At 36.2% G+C, this 27785-nt stretch overlaps 2 protein-coding genes across 7 annotated transcripts; one reads left to right on the top strand and one right to left on the bottom strand.

The window, feature by feature from the left end:
• Positions 1-1308: 1308 nt before the first annotated feature.
• LOC142614019 (O-fucosyltransferase 29) lies at positions 1309-8342 on the top strand. Its single transcript, XM_075786542.1, has 9 exons — positions 1309-1957; positions 2156-2246; positions 2917-2993; positions 3262-3350; positions 3494-3683; positions 3962-4143; positions 4983-5085; positions 5600-5928; positions 7548-8342. The coding sequence occupies exons 1-9, from the start codon at positions 1616-1618 to the stop codon at positions 7837-7839; spliced, it is 1695 nt and encodes a 564-aa protein (XP_075642657.1). The 5' UTR covers positions 1309-1615; the 3' UTR covers positions 7840-8342.
• A 756-nt stretch (positions 8343-9098) lies between these two features.
• On the bottom strand, positions 9099-26471 carry LOC142613522 (protein SWOLLEN 1). Of its 6 annotated transcripts, none has more exons than XM_075785902.1 (17): positions 26263-26413; positions 26062-26140; positions 25941-25972; positions 19515-21424; positions 18901-19434; positions 17156-17484; positions 16476-16957; positions 16145-16197; positions 15953-16060; positions 14077-15884; positions 13738-13846; positions 13296-13476; positions 12309-12376; positions 12053-12168; positions 11065-11958; positions 9548-9644; positions 9099-9445 (listed from the first exon to the last, which is right to left on the bottom strand). In XM_075785902.1, the coding sequence occupies exons 4-17, from the start codon at positions 21412-21414 to the stop codon at positions 9429-9431; spliced, it is 6696 nt and encodes a 2231-aa protein (XP_075642017.1). In that variant the 5' UTR covers positions 21415-21424; positions 25941-25972; positions 26062-26140; positions 26263-26413; the 3' UTR covers positions 9099-9428. The 6 variants fall into 6 exon arrangements, with proteins under 6 accessions (XP_075642017.1, XP_075642014.1, XP_075642013.1 ...); XM_075785899.1 differs by having other exon boundaries at positions 18862-19434; positions 26263-26403; XM_075785898.1 differs by lacking the exon at positions 25941-25972 and having other exon boundaries at positions 18862-19434; positions 26035-26140; positions 26263-26471.
• Between the last annotated feature and the right edge of the window lie 1314 nt (positions 26472-27785).

Raw genomic sequence — 27785 nt, 5'->3', positions numbered from 1 at the left:
ATGATTTTGTGTTTTTTTATATTAATATTTGTATAATTTTACATTTTTTTAACAATTGAGAGTATTCAAGTATCTAAAGTGTATGCAGATGTTCTCCCTTCCCACACTTACCAGGATTATGCTAATGAATTAAACTTGGACTCTTCAAGTTGGGAGGTCCAATGGTGTCTATTAAGCTAATTTTACTTTAATTTAAAGAAAGATAAACAAACCACATTTTTAATGTAAAGGTACCCATCCGTAACACAATGTGTTTTATTTTTTAATAAACTATGAAAGTACTTTTATATTTCAATTAACGGGTACCATTAGAGTATTTGTTATTGGACTATTTTAAGAAATTTTAGATATTACTTTCATGAAAAATATGAAAAGAGATAAGAAAAGTTAGTTACTTTCTTTTATAAAAAAAAAAAACTAGTTTGTAACCCTGTGCATATGCACATGTATATTTAAAAACAATTATATATATATATATGAGTTCAAATTAAATTTGGTATAAGAATTACAACTTACACATTTTTTAAGCCATAAATTTCTAAAATATGTAATGTTTTCTTATTATTATGATTTAGAATCTAATTGAATCTAGACTCTTTGGATTTACACCCAATAATTCACTTGTCACAAAATCAAAAAAAATAGATGGGGCACATGATGCAAAATTGAACTCCAATTAAAATTTAATTTAGAATCTAATTAAATTTAAACTTTTTAACTTTTGCACCTAATAATTTACTTCACACACAAATTTAAAATTTAGATGAAACACGTGATGCAGAATTAGACTTCAATTTAAAATTTAAATGAATTTTATCTCAGAGTTGTCTATTAATATATATATATATATATATATAAATTTCTAAAAATATTTTTTAAACTAATTTTTTTTTATTAATTAATATATATATATAGATTTCTAAAAATATTTTCTGAACTAATATTTTTAAGACATTTGTTACATTTTTCCGTATATTTTTTGTTATAGAAGTGTTAAATTTTGAAGAAGTGTTAAATGCCAAATTTGACCCCAAGAAATGTAAAATACCCAGAACGGAGTAAAAGAAATGAAATGAGTCGCCGTTAGTTCGTTATTATCCGTTCCTTATAATCCGGAGAACCTCTCCGTCACTCGCGCTCTAATCTCTTTCGTTATCGAAAAACCCAAATCCTAATACGGATTACGGAGTACGTAGCTATTTTCAATTTCACTTTCATTATTACAGAATTGATCAAATTCCGGCAGTAATTTTTAAATTTCACTACAGCCAATTAATAAGTACCAAAAAGGAGCTTCATTTCTTTCTCTCTCTCTCTCTCTCTTAAAAACCTCTAAAACAGTCTCTCCCACATTCAAAAATTCTCACACACACACACAGACACAGTGATTCACATTTCACACACAGAAATAGAAACTAAATTAGGGTTTCAACTTTTCAACAACAGCAAATCCCTCAATCTCAGACTCCTCCTAGCCTCCACATTCACATTATTTACACTCATACCCCTTTTCCCTCTCACACTCACTCTGATCACTGAGAGACACTAACCTCCATGGAGGAATGGCATTTGGAGTAATTAAGCAATGAAATCAGGGGCTGAAATTTAGGTATTGATGGGCATTGCCAAAGCCTGGAGGTTTAGCGTGATATCAGCGAACCTGGCTTTGTTACAGAACCAAAACAGTCACAACAATAACACAAACACCAACACCAACACCAACACCAACACCAACGCTAAAACCAACAGCGAAAGCAATAACAAGCATGTTGTGTGTTCGAGACCAACGCAGACTACGACCACGACGCCGTTTCAGAGAAAGCCGATCTCATGGTCCTGGGTTTGCGGCTTAATGCTCTTCGGTTTGGGCTTGATTTCGCTTTTCACCGGCCACGTGGCCTCTGATCTTGAATGGTACTCTCAGCGCTTAGTCAAGCGCAGCTTCTACTCTAGACTGGTAATTTTTCTCGACTCCACAAATACACACACACACACACACACAATTTGTTTCTATTTTAGTGTCTTTGTTTAAATTGTGAATTAGATTGTGCTGGGTTAGAAACATTGCAAATGACAAAGCTGTTTATTTTGTGAAACTTCTAGAAGTTTTTTTTTTTTTTGTAATATGAATTAAGTTGATGTGGAAAATTTGAAGGATGGGAGTCGGCGTGAACCAATTGACATATGGAAATCAAAGTACTCAAAGTACTTCTACAGTTGCAGTGAGCGAGGCCGACATTTTGCTCGTAAGTTCATGTCTAAGTTCTTTATATATCTTGTGCCTAAATACCATTACTTGTCTCTTTACGCTATTCGGTTTTCGCTTATTGTGTGTTTTATCTCATCAATTGTTTTAATTTGAATATTAGCAATAGTTAATACAATTTTATGTAGGCAGGATATTATTTACCATACATGCTTGTTAGGTCCATTAGCTCATCAATTTAATGCAGTGATTGAATTCCTTGTAGACGCGTGTGTGCATTACGATATAATTTTTGCTTAGGTTTGCCACCCTTGTTCCTCGTTTGCTTCACTGGTTCCCCGGCATGATGCTCACAATGCTTGTTGAAGCTTCTCTTTGTGAAAAGTATTTTGCAGGTCAAACTTGCTGGACTGCTTCTCCTTGCTGATTTTACAACCATAAACATGTGTTTGCGCGTGTGGATCTGTGTTTATTGTTGTCACTACCCATCTTAGTTTTGAACAATTTGCTGATGCTGCTGCTTTTTTAATTCAGAACAAATTTCCAGTGCAACACTGTAGCTGTTTAAATTTTATGTGCATTATTTGACTCTTAGTAGTTCATCTTTTATAGTGAGAGCACGTTTTTGAAAATTCCCATACTCAACACCTGAGATGTATTTACGTATGTTCAATTATTGCCCTCACTAACACTGCTAATTTGAAATCTAGCTGCTGTTCGTGAACGATCATCAAATGGCTATTTGCTTATTGCAACAAGTGGAGGACTGAACCAACAAAGAACAGGAGTAAGTGAAGTTATCTTCTGATCTGCTAAATTTTCACCTGATACCATATAGTAAAAGTTATATTAGTCAATTACAAGAACACATGACAATATATTTGCCAACTTTACTTCCTTTTTTCAAAAAAAACGAAATTTATTTACTCTGGCTTGGCTTTTGTGATGGGAGGTTGAACTAGGTTCTATCTTTCTGTCTTTACAATGAAGTACTTACTCATACCAAAAAATGAACATGCTAACCTTATTGAGGTGACCATATTTCCTGCATTCAGATAACAGATGCTGTCGTTGTTGCACGGATTCTGAATGCTACATTAGTTGTACCTGAGTTGGATCATCATTCCTACTGGAAGGACGATAGGTAAGTTGATATTCTAAAACCTGCTAGCAATGGGACTTAATTGTGATTTCACACCCCCCACCCCCCCCCCCCCCCCACAGTTGTGATGAGATAATCAACTTAACAATAATTATCTTATTGAGGACACCTTATTTGGCATGCAGTGACTTCATCAACATTTTTGATGTTGATTGGTTTATTTCTACTCTTGCAAAAGATGTGACCATTGTCAGAAGAGTTCCTGATAAAGTCATGCGATCAATGGAAAAACCTCCATATACTATGCGCGTCCCAAGGAAATCTGCCCCTGAATATTATCTTGATCAAGTCCTCCCTATACTTTTGAGGAGGCGTGTAAGTCTACTTCACTTAATTTTAATAAATGTTTCTTATTTTGAATTTTGTTAGTATATATTCCTAATCAAACTTTTTGTTTCAGAATCATTTTTGGGCACAACTTTCAGTGTCTTTGAAGACCGATAGTCATGATTTTTTTTTTGGGTGAAATGAGAATGCATTTGATTCAAAAAATGTCAATACAGAATTCTGGTTTTCTAGTTGCATCGTACATCATTGAAATTGGTTTCAGTTTGCTGCAGGTTGAGGCAATTAACACTCGTGAAATTCTGCAGGTAGTGCAATTGACGAAATTTGATTATAGACTTGCAAATGATCTTGATGAAGAGCTGCAGAAGTTGCGTTGCCGGGTTAATTATCATGCCTTAAGATTTACAAAACCTATACAAGAGCTTGGTCAAAGACTAGTTTTTAGAATGCAACAGATGGCAAAACGCTTCATTGCAATTCACTTAAGGTTTGTGCCTGTAACTCTTTCCTTTTGTGAATAAGAGTCCAAAGGGGGTAAGAGTTGATGGGTTGTGCCTGTAACTTAAAAAAATATAAAATTGGACAGATATTTTAAAATTTTAACTTGCATTTAAACCATTATCTGTGGGGCATGGATGCTCAAACAGAAAACATTTATCTGTGACTAATGTAACCAATCTCAATATTCTCAATTTTATCTTATTGGACATCCGCAGACATGTACATTATCCATAGCATGCAAAGTTTTAATTGCCCTGTGAAATTCAATTGATTGTTGTTACAGTGTGCCAAATATGATAAAATTATGTTTTCAATGAATTTTAGTGTGTGTGTGTGTATATATATGTTTTAATCCATATGATACTAACTATTAAGTAACCAATCGAAAAAAGAAAAAAAACCACTAATAATTGATTATAAAACTAAGAACTGTCCTTTACCGATGTTCTTCATATAACATTGAATACAAAATTTATGTTGTCTGTATTTGATATGTGGATAATCCCTAGTTGGACTTGTTTGGAGATCCCCTGTTCCTAGAACTGTTATTGACCTTAAATATTCCAAATCAGAGAAGCCAATGATAAGACTACTTTCTTTTCTCCCACCTCTTACCTCCAGTATTATGAAAATGCGTCTCATATAGATGTTTGCTTATGCATTGTGCTCTTATGTCTTCTGCCCTCTTTTTTTTACTAACATAGAAATGTTAAACAAACATGTCTATACTCTATAGATACATACATATAGCACGTCTTCATTTAATTGAATTTATGCTTTTATGTTCAGGTTCTTTTGTTGTGGCTGAAACTGTTTTTATGACAGGTTTGAACCTGATATGCTAGCATTTTCCGGGTGTTACTATGGTGGGGGTGAAAAAGAGAGATATGAGCTTGGTGAAATAAGAAAACGATGGGCAACATTACCAGTGAGATTGCTATCCTTAATAATTTATGGTCTTAACATATTCATATTCTTCTTAACAGCTTGATGATGAAAAATTGTTGTTCAAATAAAAGTCAAACTTCTTGGTAAAATATGCAATATTTATTTGTTTTGAAGTGTTCACATCACATCTGGGTTCAAAACTCCCAACCAAAATCTTGGGGCCACCCCTAAGGAATTCCCCCTTGGTGTGTGTGGGATGAAGGGACTACACACATTTGGTAATGTTGTATGGGTTTGTGACTTCTATTATAATTCTTATGTAACAACTCAAGGAGAATCGCTAGCTACATCTACATTATACCACAAAAGGACTAGTCTAGTCACAGTTGAGACTCTTTGTTGTTAAAAAAACCCAGATTAACCTAGTATATGCCTGATGTGGGACCTAGCACGCACCCCCGCAACACACACTCAATCAATATCCAGTCAATTTGGGGCATCACATCTTCCATCTCTTCTAATCTGAAGTAAATGTTGTCTCATTATTTTTTTAGGATTTAAGCCCTGATGGAGAGCGGAAGCGAGGGAAATGCCCACTTACTCCTCATGAAGTGGGTTTGATGCTGCGAGCACTTGGTTTTGCAAATGACACATATCTCTATGTTGCATCTGGAGAAATATATGGTGGTGAAGAGACTCTGCAGCCTCTCAGGGAACTCTTTCCAAACTTTTATACAAAGGAGACTCTTGCCAATGAAGAGTTAAAGCCTTTTCTTCCTTTCTCTTCCCGCCTTGCTGCCATTGACTACATTGTCTGTGATGAGAGTGATGTATTTGTCACTAATAACAATGGAAATATGGCCAAGATTCTTGCAGGTCGAAGGTAAGAAATCTATTCCATTTCTTTTTTGTCTGGCATATGTACACAATCACAAGAAAATGCACCAACTTTTCATTGCTTCATCATTTTAACTGTTGCACCCTTCCCACTATTCTCAAATAAAGAAATTAAAAAGAGAAGCCTTTAACAACTTATTTTTTCTCTGGGTGATATTCTATTGCTAGGGATGTGTAAGAGGGAGTTTTCACTTCGAAACATGTAATGCATCTTTTCAAGTGCTGCATACGCTGCTAGTCTTGACCAATATAGATTCCCAGTTCTAGTATAGCGGGGAAAAAAAACATATTGTACTGATTTTAAGTTAATACAATTTGTCGTATATTTTGGTATCTATACTATGATAAACAGTATCATATTATAGATACCAAAAGGGACAAGTTGTGGGTTGAAGTCCGGGAATCAATCTTACTAAAATAAAAATTGGGAGTTTTATGCACCGAGTACAACCTGTTTTTTTTTTTTTTTTTTTTTTTAAATTTTATAATATGATAATCAGTTGCAGGAAATTTTATGCCTTGGAATCAAATACTCAAAGAATCTCCCTAAAAGATAACGCTTTATGGTTTAAAAATGAGGTGAATCTATGTCAAAATGTGATGGAATTTTGTGGAGGTATCAAGTGTTCTGTTAAAAGTACTGGCCTGTCCTGCTTGGTGATCCTTTCGATTTTTTTTCTCAGCTAAATTATACTTTTGCTCCTGGAAATATTGGACAGGTTCCAATTTAGGTCCTAGATTTTGAAAAGTTATTTGGTTGTTGAAAATATCTTCGTTTGAGAAATTACTCCATTTATCCATCAAAAGTGATGCTGGCACAGAAATTGTTGATGTGGCTTGTCTCTATGTTTTCCATGCTATCAATTTTTGTGACAGTAATGTCATCTGTTTCAACGGTACGGGCTACATTACTCAGAATTAAAATTTAAAGGGTGATTTGAAACTTTTAAAAATTTAGGATCAAGTTGGGACTGGGACCTATCTTATATTTGAAGGGCCAAAAATATAATTTAGCCTTCTCTATTCCTATAACTCTATCCCTAAATTTATGTCCCCATTTGATATGTACTTCATGGCCTAGGCTAATAAAGTAGTGCAGTTATTTCCAACTACCAAGAGTTGTTCTCTTAAATGTACTCTGGGATGGTTTGATTCCATACAAAGACACAGTAAATAGGGCACCAGATGGGTATGAATGCATGGTGGGTCAAGTCTAGGAAGTTGCAGTTGTTATAGACTTCAGATTTGAATAACTATGGACCACTTTTGTTGTTGAATGTTGTGATCACTAGAACCTGATTGAAAAGCCTTCTTTTGAAACCCTTGTTGGAATGATTTCTTACATTTTAATATTACAGAACTCAGGAATTTTCTTCCATGTTATCTCAGCACTATGGATGTAAGGTTTGAGTTTTGAGTGTTCAAACCCTACAAGCCCCCACCCCCCCCCTCTCCCCCTCCCCCTATTTACCTAGCTTTAAAAAAAATCGTCATTGTTATAACTGTAATTCTCACCAGTTAATTTGCTTTTGTTGTTGAATCTTCTGCTTGTTCAGTATGTTGTTTCTTTGTTAATTTTTTAATTTCATTCTATGGATATCATAGGAGGTACATTGGTCATAAGAGGACTATCAGACCAAATGCGAAGAAACTTAGTGCTTTGTTTATGGCGAGACATCAGATGGACTGGGAGACATTTGCAAGAAAGGTAAAATCATGCCAAAAAGGATTCATGGGAGATCCAGATGAGATGAGACCAGGTCGAGGAGAGTTTCTTGAAACTCCGTACTCTTGTATTTGTGAGAAACCGTTCAATGATGATGAAACCAGCTACAATGGAGATCATCAGTCAGAACAAGTTGCCATGGAATCTGTGGCAAAAATTAAATTCACATGATCGAAAAGGTTGAGGTGAGAGTCTACCAGTACAAAAAAAGAGAAGCATGGCAGAAGAGCCAACTTTCTTAGTAAATCAAGTGGACAATGAAGAGAGTAAAGGGAGACGAGTGGGAATAGAATGACCAAGGAGAGAATAGGGAAAAAAATTATCCCGATATAATGTGGTAGTAGGAATTAGTTCATACATCAACCAGAGATGGTGATGGCTCTGACGGCCTTTTCATCTCTAGTATGGCAAATTTTTATCATGCCGCCACAAAATTTTACCTAGAACAGCGAAATCAATCATGGCATCTTGTAGCTTATTTCTCTTTTTTGGTCCATTATTGCTGTTCAATATCTCCGTTTGGATTGCAGAATTGACTGGGTTGGGTCCATGTATAGCTTGAAGTGATGAGGTGCAATTGTTTATAAATAGTTTCTCTAGGGACAGCCGGGTAGGATTTTGAGAAACACTTGCATCAACAAAATTCAAATTTATCATATTGTGACTCGTCATGCCCTGCTTGCATTCAATTTATATAGTTCACGTCAGTAAACCTGCTATGGATGATAAGCGTAGATTATTAAATAAGTAGTCGTCGTCAAATATCAATATCTAGACACCACTATTTTGCACCATGTGGCGAATTTAATTGCATGGCAGCAGCTCAGTCCGTGTAAAGAACTCACATTAATTCATTCTCCTACTATCGAATTATTAAAATAAAAAACAAGTAAATATGAATGAAAGTGCTCCCATATAATTCAGCCTTTCAGCAATGACCCATCTGCCGAACGATTACTAGGGTCACGAACTTTGTCAAGTTATATTATGCAAAATGATTAATAAATTTACTCATATTCAATTTACGCTGCTCTTGATTAAATAGGATTGAGAAAGTTAAAAAATACTACTTTATGGCCATCTCAAAAAGTTAGCTTGCCAGGAGCGGTATAGTTTAGTAGCATTGACCAGTTCTTCTAAGAACAAATTCCCCCTCCCCTATTGTAAGAATAAATATTAAAGTAGTTCCAACAACACAAGTCAATAGAGAGAATGTATGAGAACCACTGGAACTATGACATTAATACTTTTCTGGGAGGAGGGGTTGCAAATGAAAAATAAAAGCTCAGGCTGTGACAAAGTAACGTCACATTGAATTAAAGTATCATGTGTATCAGGTATATGCATCCATTCTCTTTCAACTGGCGTGCAGCATGCATACCTCTCTCTCTCTCTCTCTCTCCCCCTCTTGCGCACGCACACAAAAAGCATATCAGAGAAGTAAATATCAGTAAGGCACAAAGCAACATGCCGTGATTTTGATCATCTGCAAACTTCCTCGGTGATTTCAAGCCAAACTACATGGAGAATTTTCCATATACAACCTATTAGGGCAGGACCTAGGGAAATCATAATTATGAAAAAACTAAAATCAATATGAACATCTACTGACTAGATTTTTAAGACTAAATCAAAGGAAGCAAGAATTTCCATTCCTAATTTCTCCCCTACTATAGATATACATATTAACTATGCTTGATGTGTGGTCATCCGACAACTGACATTCTGTTGACTGGAACCCCTCATTGCAAAAGTTCATTTCAGCCATGGTTATTCCCTGTTACAATCAAGCAATCAGTTTTATGCATACTGGTTCTTATACACACCAGAGAAGACTAGTGCCACATCAAATAAGAAAATCAATTATCAGACGCCTTACCTCTAGAAGCACTCCTATTTGAACTTTTGTGACCCTTGTCATGTGAAACAGAGGGAATCTTTGAGATGATCAATGAACTTTGTAATCCTTCCAATAGCTGTTGCCGGCAATATCAAGAAGCACAAAAGGCACGAAATTAAGAAGGCATATATATACAGGTTAATACTGCATGAATAATAAGAGTTGGAGGGGAAAAGGAAATAATAAATTATAGAAATTACACGGACTAATTTTTGGAAAAGCAAACACTTTCTAATAATTAACAACACTTAACTAAGGTCCCTCCTGGTGGATTCTTAATAAATAATAACTAAGGCTTTCTATTAATAATATTTCTCCTCTTGTCTTGTTAGAGTTAAGGTACTTTTTTTCTCTTGGATTACTGAGTAATCCAGAGTGTAACAGTATGCTAGTAAATTATGCAACCCTGGTGGGTCTTAAAACCGCAACCTTACCCTCCACTTTGGACAAAGTTTATCTCCAAACTAGTTTGAAATAATCTCCTCCAATCTATTACATGGCGATTTATATGATTATCCATGTGTATTATCCAAACAAATCATATGAATTATTAAAAAAGTTACACATAGATGATCTTTTCAAAGCACATAGTAAGTTGGAGGAATGCTCTAAACCGGTTTGGAGCTAAACTTTTTCTCTCCACTATACCTTGAGAGGAAAGGACGTGGCATTTGAGCTAGAGCTCATTTGGCTACTTCACTAACTCTAGCAGACATTGCTACAAAAAACCCACTGCCAGTGCCAGTGCCAGTCAACATGATAACCAGCAAGTAATGAATGAATTTCATATATAATCTCTCAAACAGGTCGTATTTTATATTTTTAAGGGTAAATTGCACTATAGGGTCATCATCAATGGGCCACTTAAATTTGAAGTCAAGCAATTGACCCCCACAACCATTGCATGATCAAAGAAGAAACCAAAAGTTAAACATGCACATGATTATGTGATTATATAATGGTGTTTAGTGTATATGTGATAATATAATAGGAATATGAAATTAAGGGTCAAGTATAACGAAAAAATGGATATACTTCAAAGATAGATGATATAGAGGGGATATTGATTGCTCAAATTTAAAATTTAGAGGGGATGCTGCAACTAGACTCATAGTTTAGGGTGCAAAAGTGAAATTTATTCAATTTTCATTTAAACAATGGATTGAAAAAAAAAATATCACCTCTTAAATTTTTTCACATAAATGTATGCAAGCGTTCAAATATATACATAGGCAGATGAGAAAGAATTCTTAATCAGGTAAGTTTCCCTAAATGGAGAACTAATTAAGGATTGGTTTAATTGCAAAAGTCACAGGAAGATATATTCTAACAAATTCATTACTTAGAACATAATTTATTTTTATATTGGTCATTTAAACATGCACAAGGTGGGTCATGAACCCACGATTTCACACTCCACCCTGTTTTTAAGAGGAAGTGCCACAGCTCATGGCAACATGTATATTAGAAGAAGACAGAAGTTATGAAATACTTACCCTTGATGTTGGTTGAATTCTGCGATTAGATCTACGAGGCTCGACAACTTCAGAGGTTAATTTTGCAGAATTACCATTAAAGATTTTTTCCTCCTCAATTTTGGCTAACTTTCCACCAGCTGGTGCAAGTTTTCCTTTATTAGCCCTCTCAGATTTGGCATTTGATGTGGAAACTTTCTTGGAGGATCCATCTGATGAAGAAGCCCGTGAAGAAAATAAAATTGGGCCCTCTGCGGTTCCCAGAGTGCTAGAGAGCGATCCAATATCAAACTGGTTATGCTTTCCTGATGCATTCTCAGCATGGCTTACAGAATCCTTGACTTTTGCTGAGTGATTTGTCAGAGTGCCATCATCAGGAGCAGAAACTGCATTAATTGAGAGGTTGTCCTTTGCTGGAACAGCTCTACCTGAGACACTTTGTGGTTTTCCAGTCTTAAGACCTCTGGGCTTGGTTTCAGCTACTCGTTTGTCCTTTAAAATACTACTTTTAGTACTATTTTTCCATCCACGGGATCCTGAGCCTTGAGGCATCAAATATTTCACAAATTTAACTGAATCATTTGGTTCATTAATTTTATTTCCCCGATCTGCAACATAATGTTTGCTTACTTCCATGAATTTTCTCTTCTTTCCAGGCTTAGGAACACCAATAACAACTCTTGATCCTTCCTTCTGCAAACCAGTCCGTAATGTTCTGAGAGCATCAGGCTTATTCTCGTTTCTGGTGTTCTTACCAACATTAAACACCTTTTCATTCTCTGATAAATCCAGTAATCTTGACTCCTCCGATTTCCCTAATTCCACAACACCCTTGCTTTCTAACATCTTATCCTTCCCTTTGGCTTCTACTGCTGGACTGCCCAACTTTATTCGTTTTTCCTGTGGCATATCACCCTGAACAACAGATTTGCATCTCAGTAAAGGAAAAAAGTAATTATTAAAATTATTTTTAGTCACCATCAGACAAACATCAAGTATAAGAACACACCTCATGGGAAGCACTGACATTTTCTCGCAAATTGGACCATTCTATCCATTCCCCATCCTTCCAAATGAGAGAAGGCCGAAGATGCCAGGCTCTTACAACTGATGTTTCTCCTTGAGCTGCAAGAACCAAACAATGATTCACTTTCAATAAATAGGATCAGTAGACTCCGCACAACAATAGCAAGCACATAACAATTGGGGATATTCAAATAACCAATTTTTTTTAAATAATAACAAATTTCTTTCAAAAAAAGTACCTGGAAAATGGACAGTTAATTCAGTTTCATCTTTCTTGTTCTTTTCAGTGATAATCCCTTCGCACCAGCTGAAAGATGAAATAATAGACAGGGATTGATTAAGCTATTATCACATGGAGTGTATGCAAAAAAAATTTCAAACTTGACTGCATATAGTTGGGAACAGGATTCATGAACTGGGTCAAGTTTAAATATTTTCAGTAGAGGAAGATGCTTCAAAAAAAAAAGAAAAAAAAAAGAGAGAAGCAAGAAAAGCCAATGAGCTAGCTTTAGCTAAAATAGAACTTCCTCTTCCCACAAAAATATGATGATGAGGTGGGGTGAAATATGTGCCAAACTGGCAGCTTGAGATTTCAGAAAAAACATCACCTACTACAATCCTTTTTTTTTATTTGCATACCATGCAAAAGCAGCATGAACAATCATCAAATAAGATACTAGACAGTATTTTGTTACTAAAGTTACTGTCTTTAAATCCCACATTACAGAGCAAGTAGTATGAACAATCATCAAAACAAAATAGCGAGTTAGAAAGCCAGCTACTAAGACATTTCAAATGATAAGTCTTCATTCGATCGCTTTCTACGATGTTTTTCATTAAAAATTTGAACCTCAGACCATTCAGAAACTGAAGATTGCAAATAAATATCTATGGAGTAGAATAAGTTGTTCAGGCTGTGTTACATCAGGACCAATCACATAGTGAAAATAAATTATAAAGCTAGAGTCATAAAAATATTAAAATTTGTGGAATCTTTTAGGTAACATTTCTTGGAGTTTGCTTTGCAATAGGCAATTTAATAAAGAGATTCTGGTCATAAAATAAAAAGGTGAAACTAAGACAGATGACAATATAACAATTTTAAAAATTCTTAAATAGCATCCAAAACACTTTGTCTATACTAGAGTTGTATCCAGCATGATAGATCCTTGAAAGTTTCTTTTCTAAAGTCTGTTAGAAAATTTTTTATCATTCCTTACACACACCTGTCTCTAATCCATGCATCAACTCTATCTCCAACAGACCAATTATAATCTCCCATAGCTGCTCTACGTCTCTTCCTTGTTCCTTCATATCGCATGATAGTAACAGGACGGGCAGTGCGTATTTTTGGCACCTTGTCTCCTTCACCTTGGAGCGACACCCATTCCTTCAGCGGTCCCTCCGCTGGAAAGTTGGGAAATAAATAATATATACTAAGTGAATAATCAATCAATGTAAATGCAGAAGCACAATTCATTCTTTTTCAATAATCTCCTTCATGGATGGGTTACTCTTGGCAACAAATTGTTGTGCCAAATAAGGAGTCCATGCAAATACACACGCACACAACTAGGCAGGATTGCTCAAAATCTGGGGTGCAAAAGAGTACAGAATACTATGGCATAGCTGCATAGGTACACTTGACAGAAGTTCATGCCAACTCACCATTGTCTGTCTGAAGTTCAGTGTAACAGACATATGCTTTCCCATCCTCCAAACTCAATACATTGGCCGTGAACCAAGCTGCTTTAAATCCATCTGTATCTTTAAGAACCTAAAATATAATCAACAAGTTAAAAAACAAAATAAAAAAAAGTATGAAGACCTAACAACCCAACAGAATCACCAAACCTCAAAGCATGCAGATATTTGGAAGGTAACAAGTTAAAAATTAGAACTCAAGTCCCATGAAATGCAATGGTGTGTAAAAAAATTGATTTTACTTTAAACCCATTCTAAAAGAAGTTAAGACTCAAGAATTCAAATCAATTTCAGGCCTCAGACCTCTACGTGTGAACCCTCCTTGATGCTGTCCTCTTTAAAAGTTTCTGCAGCCTTTTCATACTCATTCCGAACAGTAGATCTTGATCCAATCTCAGATTCAGGAACCACACCGATGGTTTTTGCCAAATCAGAAACTTTTCGGCCCTTTTGAACTCTTGAATCTGTTTCATTAGTTGGAATAGGAACTGAAATTCCATCTACCAATCTCATGTGATCCACCATTGACTCCTTTGGCATCTCTGTTTGAAGATGTGACTTCTCATGTGTAGTACTCTTAGATTCTTTTTCCAATGGTCCATCTTTTATATGCTTATTAGAAGTACCTGGACCCTCTCCAACAATATCATTGCTTAATTTTTCTCTATTTACCTCAATTGATTTCCCAACAAGCTCAGTAGATTCTCTGGATACTTTCCAATAACCCTCTGGACCAAAATCCAGCAGTTCAGTCAACGGCAAAGGATCACCCATTGCAACAATCTTTCCAGCTTGTGATATGGCCTCTGCTGCCAGCTCAGCAGCTTTTACAATCGCATCCATATTTTCAGCTCTTTTAGTGGCGGCTGAAGCAGCTTCAACCCTTTTTCTAACAGCCTCCTTAGCAGCTATAATGATTGAACTGGAGCTATTTGTTCTGTTATCACCCTTCAGAATGGATGCAGGAGTAGCCTGTCCCAAAATATTCATACTATCAGGGAGAGAAGTTCCAGTACTTTGACTAGGATTGCCATAACCATTCAAAACAAGTGCTTCTTCAGCCATTATCTTTGCTTGCAGTGCAGCATTTGATGCAACCTTGGCTGCTGCAGCTGCTGCCTTTGCAACAGCAGCAGCGGCTGCTACTGCAACAGCTGCAGAAGCTAATTTAGCTTCAACATCTGAAACCAATCCAGAATTTTTTCGCTCTTCCAATTGACTCCAAACTTCTTGGCTGTGACTAACAGCAGCTGCAGAGAGGACAGCAGCATCCTCTGCCTGTAATCTAGCCTCCTTAACTTTACTAAGGGTTTCCTCTGACAAACTAGCCCTCTGCTGTACATCCTGGTCTGCCTTTTTTTGGAGGTGATCCATGGATGATATAGGAGATTCAGATATAACGAATTTTTCTGAAGTGGCTTTAGATGCAAAACCAGTGGGCATTGTAAAGGCAACAGAAGTGGGAAGATGTGTAGTAACAGCAGGGGTTGAAACTGGCTCAGGTTGAGATTGAGACTGCAAAACAATCTGACCAAGATCCTCAGAAACTGGATTTTTTCTTCTTTTTCTAGACTTTGGATCTGTAGAATTCTTTCCAGGTGATGCTGTTACCTTTTTTGGATCAAGCAGGGAAGTGCTAGTAGGGACCCCGCTATGAACCACTGGATGCTTTATACCAGAGGAATGCAGCACAGATGATTCTTTGACAGGAGTCAACTTAATTGCTTCTGTGTTAGGTAAACGAGCACTGGCATCAGGCGCAGCAGAAGTTTGTGGAGAAGCCATCCAGGGACCACGAAAGGGGCCCTGAGATATCCACGGAGTGTGATGTCCAACAAAGTTTCTAACTGGAGGAGTCTGAAAAGGATGCAATGGACTAAGTGTCTGCTGATAATCCATGACTGAACCTCTTTGCATGACACTAGATTGCAATGCATCACCAGAAGGCGTAGGCATACTCCACAATGGTGATGAAAGAGGTATCATCGAATTTACAACTGTTGGAGTACCCTTGCTGCTGGTTCGACCAAGAGGTGAGGAGACACCTTTACTTTGAAGTGTACTTTGCTTGCTTGCTTGATCAGGAGCCCTAGCACCTGTAGATGTGAATTCTGAATCCTAATTACAAACTCAATCAAATAAGGAGAGAAACTAAACAGCTTCAAATCCAAAGAAATACCAGAACGTGATGGCAATGGGGTTTCAGGGGTAATGGGATGAGACTTTTGACTGTGTAGCCTTTCCATGCATGCACGCCAGGCATTCTCCCAAGCATTCCTTCCACCATCTAAAAGCGCAATGCCAGACATTAAGACATGTATGCAATGAAGGCCCAAAGGGAAAACATAACAGGGAGATATAGAAAACTAACCAGGTCCACCAAATGCTGATATCATATGTGCCTCTTCAGGTGCTGTTCCTTGACTGCATAAAATTTCAAATGCATCTTAAATATTATAATTAAGGTGCCAAGTGCGATTCCCCCCCCTCCCCCCCTAGGTTATTGAAAAATATCCACTAATCCTACAAATAGAAGAACGTCTCATTAACATCCAATCTTAAAGGGAGCCGGTGGTGCCCTTTGTGTAGGTTTCTTCAATCATGGCATGGCCATTAAAATGAATAAAATCAATCCTTTACTTATCAAAAACAAAAACAAATTACATCAATCCTAAATATCTTCATACGAGAAAAGGACTCACATCAAAGCTCCATACACAAAGATCTGAGCACGCAATTGCACTTGCTGTAAATCAGTGAAAGGTTGCTGAAACAATGTAGATGGTGAAGCTGAAGTATTCAAATCTGGCAGACTAGATGCCGAAGCAGTGATAACAAAAATTGGCTTTGTACTATTGCCTTCTACATGCCCATAGTGCTGCATTTCCCTGGATTGCACAAACTGGAAAATTGCAGATGGGCTTAGGGATGCAGTAGCTGCTTTATCCCCTCTTTCTGATTGTTTTGTAGGAGTTGGTTCTTTCATATGATTTCCCCTTTTAGGAGTTTCCTTTCCAATTGCCGTCTTACCAGATGCCCGCCTTGTCTTACGCTCATGAGTACCTTTTGAACCACCACGTGTAATCTGTCCTTCAGATACTTGTGGACTTCCAGTAGAATTATCTTGTGAAATCTTGGCATCCATTTGGCCTAAACCAGAACTTGAAGGAGAACCCTCTACAATCTTCAAAAGTAATTCTCGGTAAGGATAAAAGGTTATTAATTGTTGAAGGGCATAATATAGATCCCTCCAGAATTTTTAGACATATATCAACATAATGATCTTCCCCAGATAAACAATAAATAAATAAAAATTAAGCCACAAAAAATATTAAAGATGGAAGGTTATAACAAAGTCATCTATTAAAAACACAGAACTTACCGGCAATACTTTGCCGGCAGAAATAGGAGGAAAGGGTTGTGAATTCTTTCCAGTGTCTTTTCTAGACATATCTGCCAATGAACCAATCTCAAAAGAGAAGCTCTGCTCATCTTTGGAACTGTCCTTTCCTTTTGGATCCTCAGCAACTGAGGCTTTCTGATCAGGGGACCTGTTAACTTCTTCCTGTGCTGATGCCCTCACCCCCTCCTTTTCCTTTTCACTCTGAGAAAGCTCAGTGGTACTTATCATATTAGGGGAACCAGTAGGTTTATCAGGATTGCTAGAAGCATTTCCACTTTCCATTGCACATATAGCAGAAGATAAGGAACCTTCATGAAGTTTAAAAACATCACCCGCAAAATTAAATCAGTAATGAGAATAAAAAAATTACAATGGGAAAAAAATAGATGTTTTTAAACTTGATTATTAAACATCAGGTAACAAAGAAGACTCCAACAAACATGATTATTAAACTCCTTCAAAAGTGAACTAAAACTCTTACTTCAAACCTTTCTCCACATCTTAATGCCCTTTTTTACAGGTCCCACAAAAAAATCCGTAACTTAAAATGCTAGTCGGTACTTGAAATATATTTTTCCTACAGGCTTCTTTTTCCTTTCTTTTACTTTTTAAAAATTATTATTTTCCACAAAAGTATTAACAAGACAAAGAACAAGACGCATGTGAAGCATTGCATTTTTAAACAACACAAACTTTAAAGCTACAACATACTTCTTCATACAGAAAGTTTGTTTCACAAGGGGTCTACTCAGCATATAATACCTCTCTTCCTCTCAGCCAACAATGAAAGGGAGAAATGCATCTCATTTGACCAATTATGTACAGCACACATTGCGGTCATTACTTTGAAGATTACATATAGTACATAGACAAGTATCAAAATTACAGATTGGACAAGAATTATGATATCAAATAGCATGCTATAAAATAGATTAACCAACTGTGGAAACATAATTCGTCACCAAAAATTAGAAAAAATCCAGACCAATGGAACACTAACTAATCCTGGAACTTGAACTGGAACACGTGCAAATGTCTCCATTTTCAGTAAATCTATATACTCGGTCTCAAGTGGGAATATATATCAAGATGCCTTTGCATATCCTAAGACAAGATCTAATCACTGCATATCAAAATGTGATTTCCACATAATAACTGTCAGAAAGATATCCTTCCCCATGTCAGACCTTGGCATACACATTGTCATATTCTGAGGATTCCTAATATCAGAAGCAAAACTTAGAGTTGATAAACTTAATTTAGGTCTAAAGCTTTTAAAAAGATATTTGTCAACAATAATTTGTTTACAAAAACAATGTAAATATTTGTTTAAGCATTTTGTTAACGATGTCACTGTAAATGGAATTAAAAAGATTTTGAAAGTACAGATTTTAATTTGGAACTTCTAAAAGTGAGGTTTTAAAACCACCCTAAACTATGGGGTTTAAAATGTAATGGATAAATGACCACCCATCCCAAAAGCTAAAGCTATTATGAAAGGGTAAATTTAATCCTTACACTTTCCCTCACATGTGGACCCAAACTATCCCCTCAATAAGTGGGGTCCAACATGTAGCATTTTTAACTTTAAAACAAGAGATAAGAGTGGGAAAAGTTTTGAACTCGAGATAAAGAAAGAAGACTTGAGAGATTTCAAATCAGGTTAATTTTCAACAGTTACTAACCAGAAGATGTGTGTGTGTTTGTGAATAACAAATGCCCACCTGAAGCTTCTGAGGATGCCTTTTCAAGATTCTCTTCTACAGTCACTTCCTCACGCTTTTCAAGAAAAATTACTGCATCAGCAGCACCACCCTCTTTTGCTGCTACATCACAGATAACAGCATGCACTTCGTTCCCCCTAATGCATTCCTGGTTAACTTCATTAACAACCACTCTTTGAATTTCACTCTGAATTTCTGCATTACAAGTATCTGCCTTTGGCAGCGATTGATGAACTGTCTTTTGTAAAAGCTTTCCAGCAGTATCAATAGATGCATCTTTTTCACTTTCAGAAGCAGGACCTGGCTCAGTTTCCAATTCTGAAGATTCCTTCAAAGTAGATAATCTTGCTTCTGTGGATATTTTGGTTGCAGTAGACTCCTTATCAGAGTAAGTAAAACCCCCAACAGAAGATACTGTTATAACCTCTTTATAATCACCAACTCCATCTATAGTATTAACATTCTCAGAAGGGTGGAGAACACCAGTCATATCAAGGAATGCCACCTTAGCATTTTCCAAGGTAGCATTTAATGCTGCCAAAAAAAAACTCAAAAATTTTAAATTTATTGCATGTGTATAAGCATCAACAATCATTGGATAAGTTATAAAATACCTGATTCATTGCTAACAGTGACATCAAGTAGCATAACAGGCTCATTTCCAGCACTACCTTCACAATGAGATGAGCTCCCAGCTCCCTTATCAACAATAAGAGATCCATCCACAACACAATCCACATTACTAGATTCAGATGGCAACTTTGTGCTCTTCTTATCACTAATTGAAACATCTATATCACATTTATGAACCTCACCTTGTCCATAGATTTTATCTGCTTCACATATTTGAGTGGATTCATCCAGAATGGAAGATGAGATGTGGTCTTCAGCAACCAGATTCTCCCTAGACACTCCAAAAACAACCTGACCAACTTTAAGAGTTCCAATCTCACATGCTTCCCTAAGCAATTCAGCTGAAGAACACACCGTTACAGTAGAAATACCTCCCATATGACTGCTACTGTTTTCTTTATCTTCAACTTTGGAAACTTTATTATCCTCCTTGGACGACAAAGATGCCTCAGATTTACTTACTAAAATCTCATTATCTAATTGTTGACTACTTTCTAACAAATTATCTTTCTCAACAACACTTTCCTGTCCATATGTTAGCTGCACAATGGCATCCATCTTTGGCTCAACACTTGCAGAGATCCCAGCTTCAGGACCACTGACTTGCACTGCATAATCACCTTCAAAGGCCAGTGGTGAGACCTCATGTGTATTTACTTTAGAAGGTTCACCAAACTCTGTGTCTTTGAACAAAACCGCATCACATTTCCTGGTCTCCACGGGAATTCTGGAATCTACATCCTCTGTGCATTGTTCCGCCGTATGCAATGCAGAAACAATCTTGTTTACCATACTAGAAGGTTCCTCCACATTAATGATATGATTTTCAATATCATTTCCTTCTTTCACAGATTCTACCTTCAAGGTTGAGCCAAGAGGGTTTTCCAAATGAAAGGTACCACTTTCAACTGCATTGCCATCCAAATTCTCAGCCTCTCTGCTCAGTGCATGAAATCCTTCCTTTCGCTCATCATTTCCTGTTTGCATTCCATCCAAATTCATATTGCCAACATCATCTATCTCCTGTTGGAGATCTTCATTATTCAGCTCACCACCACTTGAAATGATATTTTGTGCACGGGAAACCATATTATCAACTTGCATCCCTGAAGCAGAAAAATCTTCTTGGGTCTTGTGATCCAAATATTCATCAACCGAAGGATTGATATTTCTTCTATCTGCAACATTAGATTTGCTATCAGCAAACGTATCTTCCTCAATCATCGGTAAGCCACCCTTTACACTGACAGCATTTGGATCCAGTTCACCTGATCTTCCATCCACAGAAAACTCATCTTCATGAGTTTTTGAAGTATCTTCAACACAAGGCTCAACTGGTATATCTTCTTTTAACACAGAAAAGTTTTCAGGAATCTCATCCTGTGGTAACGTAGACTTTGAATCTGTATCATCCCCTATTTTAGGAAGAATGTCATCATCATGTTTCAGACTAGGCTCCATTTGCTTGGTTAAGGAACCAAGTTCATCACATGCATCTGACTCCTCAACAATAGTTTGTCTGAGAATAGTTTCCTCCTGCCCAACGGATTTTAATAGCATTTCAACAGATTCTGAGGAAGTGGCCTCAGACCAAACATTGTTACGCCTTGATATAGAGCAGGATTCGGCTGCACTTGAATTGAACTCTATCCCACTACTCCCCCGAGAGAAATCTTCAATCCACTGGTTATCCTCGTTACTTTCAATGCCAAGAAAAACTTCTGTTTCAACCAAGCTATCAAACCTTAAATGCCCCTGAAGGCTGTCGTCAAAATCAAACTTGGGAAGAGCATATGGCCGCAAAACCGGTGGAAATTTGGTGCTTCCTTCACCAGCTAAATGAAGATTCTGGCTTTGAAAATCATTGTCATCATAATCCATGGGTGTATCCCTGCAACAAAAAAAGGGGAGAGAGAGAGAGAGACAAACATTGAGAGATAAAAGAAGACAGAATAGGGTGCACATATACACGGAATGTATTCAACATTTCAGGCTACAGAGTAAAATGACAATATACAATAGTACATGAAAAGTTATGATGCACATAATTACAGTTAGATTAAAAAGGATCACCAAAATTCGAAAGGACAAAAAAGACCCTTCCTCTGTTATTTCTTCTATATTTAAATGATATCATCCACTTATGTTCATTCATAAACTTCATATTCTTCACAGATTAGCAATACAATGTATATGCAGAACAATTAATAAAATAGGTTTCAGTAAAATAATGAAAGCAAGAATAGAAATTTTTTTTGGGGGGGGGGGGGGGGTGCTTAACTAGTTGCTAGAGTAACGACAATAACAATCACAAAAGCAATCAGTAATCATATTGAAACAATCAAGGGTCATATAAAAAAGTAAAACGAAAACTGGAGACAAAAACAGGGTGTAGTGCAAATGAAAAGAACAATGGTCTCAAATCATCATCCCCAAAAGAACTTTACATGGTTTATAAAGAAGCAATCACATATTTAGAAGATCAAACTAAAAATAAATCCAATAAATAATCCAAACAATGAAAAGGCACAAGAAACATGCTACGATATCGCTAAAGTGAGAAAACTGTGGACTCCACATAAAGTAAATTTGCAAGCATCAACATAGGGAGGAACTATCTATAGCACCAGGTAAGTACCACTGGCCATTAGGTGGTAGCACCATTTAAAATATTCTCACCATGATTCACACTAATCAATGGGCAACTATAAGATACCAAAACTATCTTTGTCCAAATAACCATATATACAACCAAATTTGTATGCACAACTCAAAGGCATCATCATTCAATCGCATTTCACTGAATTCCATCACAATGAGGAGGAGGCGGATGAGGATGCTACTAATAATTATAGCAACAACAATAATAATGATGATAATGAAAATGATGTTATTTTGTATCATATACTGATGATATAGAGAGTGAATGGAAAATAAAGATATATGATATAGAGGGCTAAAAATATAAATAAATAAAAAGGTGGCCAGATCCCACATTGGGCAACAGAAAATTTTAGAAGAAACCTTTTGCTCAATTCTAACAGTAAATGAAATTATCATCTTTAATTATCTTTTTTTTTTTATATAAGTAAGAAGAGAATATTATTAATAACAGAAAAGCAAGAAAAATACAAGAAGTTCACGGTAGTGAACGAAGGAAAAAAAGAAACAGAAAGATAGAAGCAACCCCTAATCTATTCTAATAGATGAAAGAAACACCATAAGGGTAGAGTAATCCGAGAAACCGCAACAACGAGACCAATCAAAGAGAGTCCGTTAGTAAAGCTCTAATAACTGAACCACAGTTTTCCCCTCATCCTCAAAAGACCGCCGATTCCGTTTGGTCCAAATGGTCCATAATAAACAGCTTGGAACCATATTCCAAATATCAGAACTATGCTTCCCAAGCCAATTATACCAACAAAATAATAAGTCCTCCACTAAACCTGGCATGACCCAATTGATTCCAAACAGCCGAAGCATATACACCCACAAAGAGTGAGCTATCAGACAAAAAAGTAACAGGTGATCCACAAATTCTGCATTACAGCAGCACATACAACAACGATTCGCCAAAGGGCGACCACGACGCATAAGGTTATCCAAGGTAAGAATCTGACCATGAGCTACTGTCCACGTGAAAAAAGCCACCCTTTTAGGAACCTTAGCTTTCCAAATGCCCTTCCATGGGAAAGTGGAAGGAGCTACATTTCAAATCTTATGATAAAAAGACCGAATATCGAATCTCCCATTTCCATTAAGATCCCAACAAAGCCTGTCACACCCTCCACCCCTAGGGATACGGGTTTGGATGAAATGAAGAAGGGAGTAGAAAGCCGCTAACTCCCAATCATTGAATTCCTTATAAAATCTTAAACTCCACACTCTGTCATTATCACCCGTTGGAGGGCTCAACACTTCAGAAATACAAGCCTCCTTATTGGCTGAGCACAAAAACAACTGAGGATAAAGAATTTTGAGAGGAACATCCCCAGTCCACTTATCATGCCAAAAAAGAACACGAGAACCATCCCCCCACCACAAAAGAGAAATGCTTAGCGAAAGTGTCCCACCCTTCACTAATACTCCGCCATAGCGAAATTATCAATTTATCATTGGCTTAAAAAAAAAATTTCCTGTTCTCTTTTTGGAAATAAAATAATTAGAGTACATATTGCTAGGTTAATCTCAATTCCCACAGTACAAGAATGACAGTTCATCAATTACACAGGGACACACATAGCATGTGTCCACTAGTAATAAAGGATATAGTTAGTTGTATTCTGACTGAATGTGTATCAAAAACCAACCACAAATAGCCACAGAAGGCAGCCCAAAACCAGTGACTTTTACACATCATTGAGATGTCAAAATATTAATCATAAAAATTACATATTTACATGCCAAAGTCACTCTAGAAACAACATATTGGACATGTATGTAAACACTTGATATTAAAATGCCAACTAAGCTACTTAACTCAAATTCTATAGTGACTGCGACTTTTCATTTGTTCAGCATCAAGGTTGATGGCCATGCCCATTTTACAAGTAGTTAACAATAATGTAGCAACGAAGTCTAAAAATTAAAATAAAAAAGTTTTTTTTTTTGGATAGCTTAAAAAAGATAAATTTTATTGTTTTTGATGAACAATAAAATTCAATTAGAGAGCACAAAAGTGGAAGCGACCAATATACACATGGAGTGTACAAAAGAGCACCCCAAATTGAGGGCAGAGGAAGCAAGAGAAAGACAATAACAATTCAAATCCTAAGTTAAAAATCAAAACACAATGTACAAAAATCATGAATCAGACTCGAGAGTATAATATTTGATGGAAAGAATTCCATGGTATGTATGTCAAACATCAAAAAAATCCAAACATACAACTTTCTACATCTCAGTCACAGGATTTCACTAAATACAAGTCAAGGGGGATCTCCTTGGATCCATAAATGTTTTGCAGACTGAAAATAGAAAGATTATTCTAATTCAGAATAATGACACTGCACATTTTTTGATAAGTAGCCCTTCACGCACAAGCATGACAAGACATTGGTCAAGAAGCACCGCCATATAGTTGCATCCAGAAAGAACAATGTGAAGCACATTCTTGGTAAACAAAAAACCCCATCAGGATACATTATCATCATTCATATGGCATGAGTATTTCAAATCAAATTTTTTTTAAAAGTCCATCTTGGAACTACAATGGGTTGGTCTAGTAGTTAACAAGCCCTCATGAGATCCATGATGTCTTAGATTCAAACTACCCCCTACCCCCAAGGGTTTCCTCCCTATAATTACCTAGTGTGTGTGGGGCTGGGGGCTACACAACCACGATAATAGGTGCTCAAAGAGCCCTAAACACCCACATTAGCCAAAAAAAAAGTCCATCTTTAATGCACCAAACAAAATAGAACTCCAATTTATCCAACATTAAAGAGCAATAAGATCTACTATAGGAGTGTTTATATGTGGACAGCAGCTTATGATTGGACTAGAGCCACTAACATGATAAATCAGAATTGGTGCTTAAAGTCTGCTTACATTAACAGATGGTATATAGATAACATGCGATCCAAACTAACAACTGGGAAGCTCCTATGACCCTCCAATTGCATTCAGAAAATGGCCAAACATGATTCAAAGCAAACATCTTTCCATTTTTATTTACTAGTATATTTTACTCTCTCCTTTACAAGCACTAAACTTTTATTAAAAATGAGAATTACTTCATGTTCACTATGATGAATAAAGCATCTGAATGAATTACTAGTATATTTTACATTAATTAAACATCAACATAGTATTCCTTTGTATTTTTGTATTCAGTGTTTCAAGGTATCCTGTGGATTCAGCAAAGTATATTTATATTTACTCTGTGCTAAAGTAGGTACATCTAACGTCTTCAGTCTTCCATCCAAATCCAAAATCAACAGTACTCTTTACTTAAAATCTACTGTCCGCGTCAATAAGTTAGCAGCACATACCAAATGGGACCCTAAATGTTACTTCCAAAATAGTATTTGACATCTTATTATTGAAATACCCCTACGTTGATTATGGATGGAACCGCCCACAATATCTTTAGTATTCGCAAAGTTCAATACACATACAAAAAGGATTGAGCTTTCTTTTTGTCTTACCACTTATCACTCAGTTAACTACTGAAAAGTCTACTTATCCATCAAATCAACTAAATCAATCTATTCGAAGAGCTCATATCTTTAGACCCAAAACCTTCAATACTTTCCCAAACAAACACGAACACAAACCAATAACCAATTTCAATCAATTTGAATAGTAACCAACTAAAAAAATTTCGTCTTGGCGCTAAACAAGTAAGCTATGAAATAATGAACAAAAAAAAAAATTGAACATAATGAAAGTAGTGTTAAACTCACCATTTGAAAGCAAAGGAAGCAACAGCTTTGCACTAATGCACATAGAAAAGAAAAGCCCTATCACTGTTTAAGAAATGTAGGAAATGAACAGTACCAGAACAAGTAAGTCTAGAGACGCTACCTCCCTCCATCCGGTGACGAAATCCTGCCCGTTTGATCTCTCAACTGCTCCCCAATCGTACGCTCATCTACTGCTCTCACTACCAAACACCAAACAAACTCCTAGGGTTAGTATTTTTCACTACTCTCAACCACTCCAATACTTCACTCTCCGACGAATTCAAATACAAAAACACAAGGTCGCCGGAGATTTTGTACTTACCGGCGGACTTGTTCTGGTTTCCGGTGGATCGAATTAGGGTTCAGGCAAATCGACGGCGAGAGAGAACGAGAGGAAGAGAAAGAGTTTACTCAAAGTGGTTTTTTTGTTTTCTTCGCTACTTGTTTTTCTTTGTCTCTGTGCAGAGAGAGAGAGAGAGAGAGAGAGAGTTAGGAGGAAAAAAAAAATATGAAAAATGAGTGATTGTGATCGAATTTGAAAAAAAGTGGGGCACTCGTATTTGGCTTTGATCAGACGGGTATAAAACGTAACGTCACTTGACACGTGGCTTCTTACGATTCGGGATACGAAAGTGACTCAAAGTTTGACCTTCGTTACTGCCCGGTCCTGGGTCCTTTACGTAACGGGCGTGTTTTCCATCGTTGGATTCGAAACGGAAGCGTGAGAGCGCGACGCGTGGATGGATCAAAGAATAGGCTGTGACTGTGAGAGGTGTGACATTAGAGTTGAATGGTTTTTAAAAAATAATGAAAATACGAATCCGTATGTTTGAATGGACACGTGGCGAGAGACCGTTAGATCGAGTCAGAGAGGTATATGGCTCCTATCTAGGAACGAAAAGTTGTGCACACGATAAGGATTGTTTTGGACCGTCGGATTATGGATACTATACAGTAGTTAAGTAGTTGTATCGCTTGGATCGAGCACTGAAGCCAAGATTTTCGAAATTTCTGACTCTGAAAAATAAGTGCTACTCCCCAAAAAAAATGATGATACTACTGTATTTCTTTTTTGTTTTGTTTAGTACTAGAGTGTAATGTTTATCAAATAAAAAAAAAGTAATAGAGTGTAATGATCCAACGGCTGACGATCATTTTTTTCAAGAGGGTCCACTCCGGAACGTCCTGTCGTGTCAATAGAAAATAAGGACTCTAAACAATAATTTATAGTAATTCTTTTTAAGCCTTTTTTTTTCTCTGGCAGAAATATTTCCTATTTTGTCTATGTAGCTTATAATAGATAAAAACAAGGTATGTAACTTTATTAATGGATTATTTTAAGAAATTTTTTTTACTATTTTAATGAAAAGTATAAAAAATTAATAAAAAGTTAGTTTTTTTTTTAATGTCTTTCTATAACAAAAAAAAATCCATACAAATTTTTAAAAAATATTTTCTAAATCAATATCTTTAAGGTATTTATTAACTTTTTTCATAAAAAAAATTATATTTTAGTAAGAATAAAACTTTTCTCTATCCATACAAGTGGTAGGTTTAGTGGATTTAGAAGAAGTAAGATAAATTTGAAGATCCCAAGTTTCATCCATTAAATTATCCCAAGTTGCATTGCACATAATAAAACACGTGTCATTTTTATCTTGGTGGTTGGAGCCAACCTCTAAATGTAAACAAAATATGTCTTTAGTTTGAATTTTATTTAATAAATTATGGTACAATAAAATGTTGTTAATTCTATTTCAGTCATTGTTCTAGTTTGTCCATAAAAACATAATATTTCGATATTGATCAATTATGGCATATTGTTTTAGGATTATAATTAATTTT

The sequence above is a fragment of the Castanea sativa genome, chromosome 10 (assembly GCF_040712315.1).
Source record: "Castanea sativa cultivar Marrone di Chiusa Pesio chromosome 10, ASM4071231v1".
Classification (NCBI taxonomy): domain Eukaryota; kingdom Viridiplantae; phylum Streptophyta; class Magnoliopsida; order Fagales; family Fagaceae; genus Castanea; species Castanea sativa.
The sequence above is the reverse complement of the archived record's forward strand: the minus strand, read 5'-3'. Positions and strand labels throughout refer to the sequence as shown.

Bases quoted from the DNA above. Each gene is read 5' to 3' on its own strand.
- LOC142614019 (XM_075786542.1), top strand. From the start codon at position 1,616: ATGGGCATTGCCAAAGCCTGGAGGTTTAGCGTGATATCAGCGAACCTG. The intron at 2,247-2,916 runs GTAAGTTCATGT...TTTGAAATCTAG, and splicing joins GCGAGGCCGACATTTTGCTC to CTGCTGTTCGTGAACGATCA. The intron at 3,684-3,961 runs GTAAGTCTACTT...GAAATTCTGCAG, and splicing joins CTATACTTTTGAGGAGGCGT to GTAGTGCAATTGACGAAATT.
- LOC142613522 (XM_075785898.1), bottom strand. From the start codon at position 21,414: ATGGATTATGATGACAATGATTTTCAAAGCCAGAATCTTCATTTAGCT. The intron at 12,377-13,295 runs GTGTGTGTAAGG...TTCATCTTTCAG, and splicing joins GATGCATGGATTAGAGACAG to CTGGTGCGAAGGGATTATCA. The intron at 9,645-11,064 runs GTAAGTATTTCA...TGCCGGCAACAG, and splicing joins GAATTCAACCAACATCAAGG to CTATTGGAAGGATTACAAAG.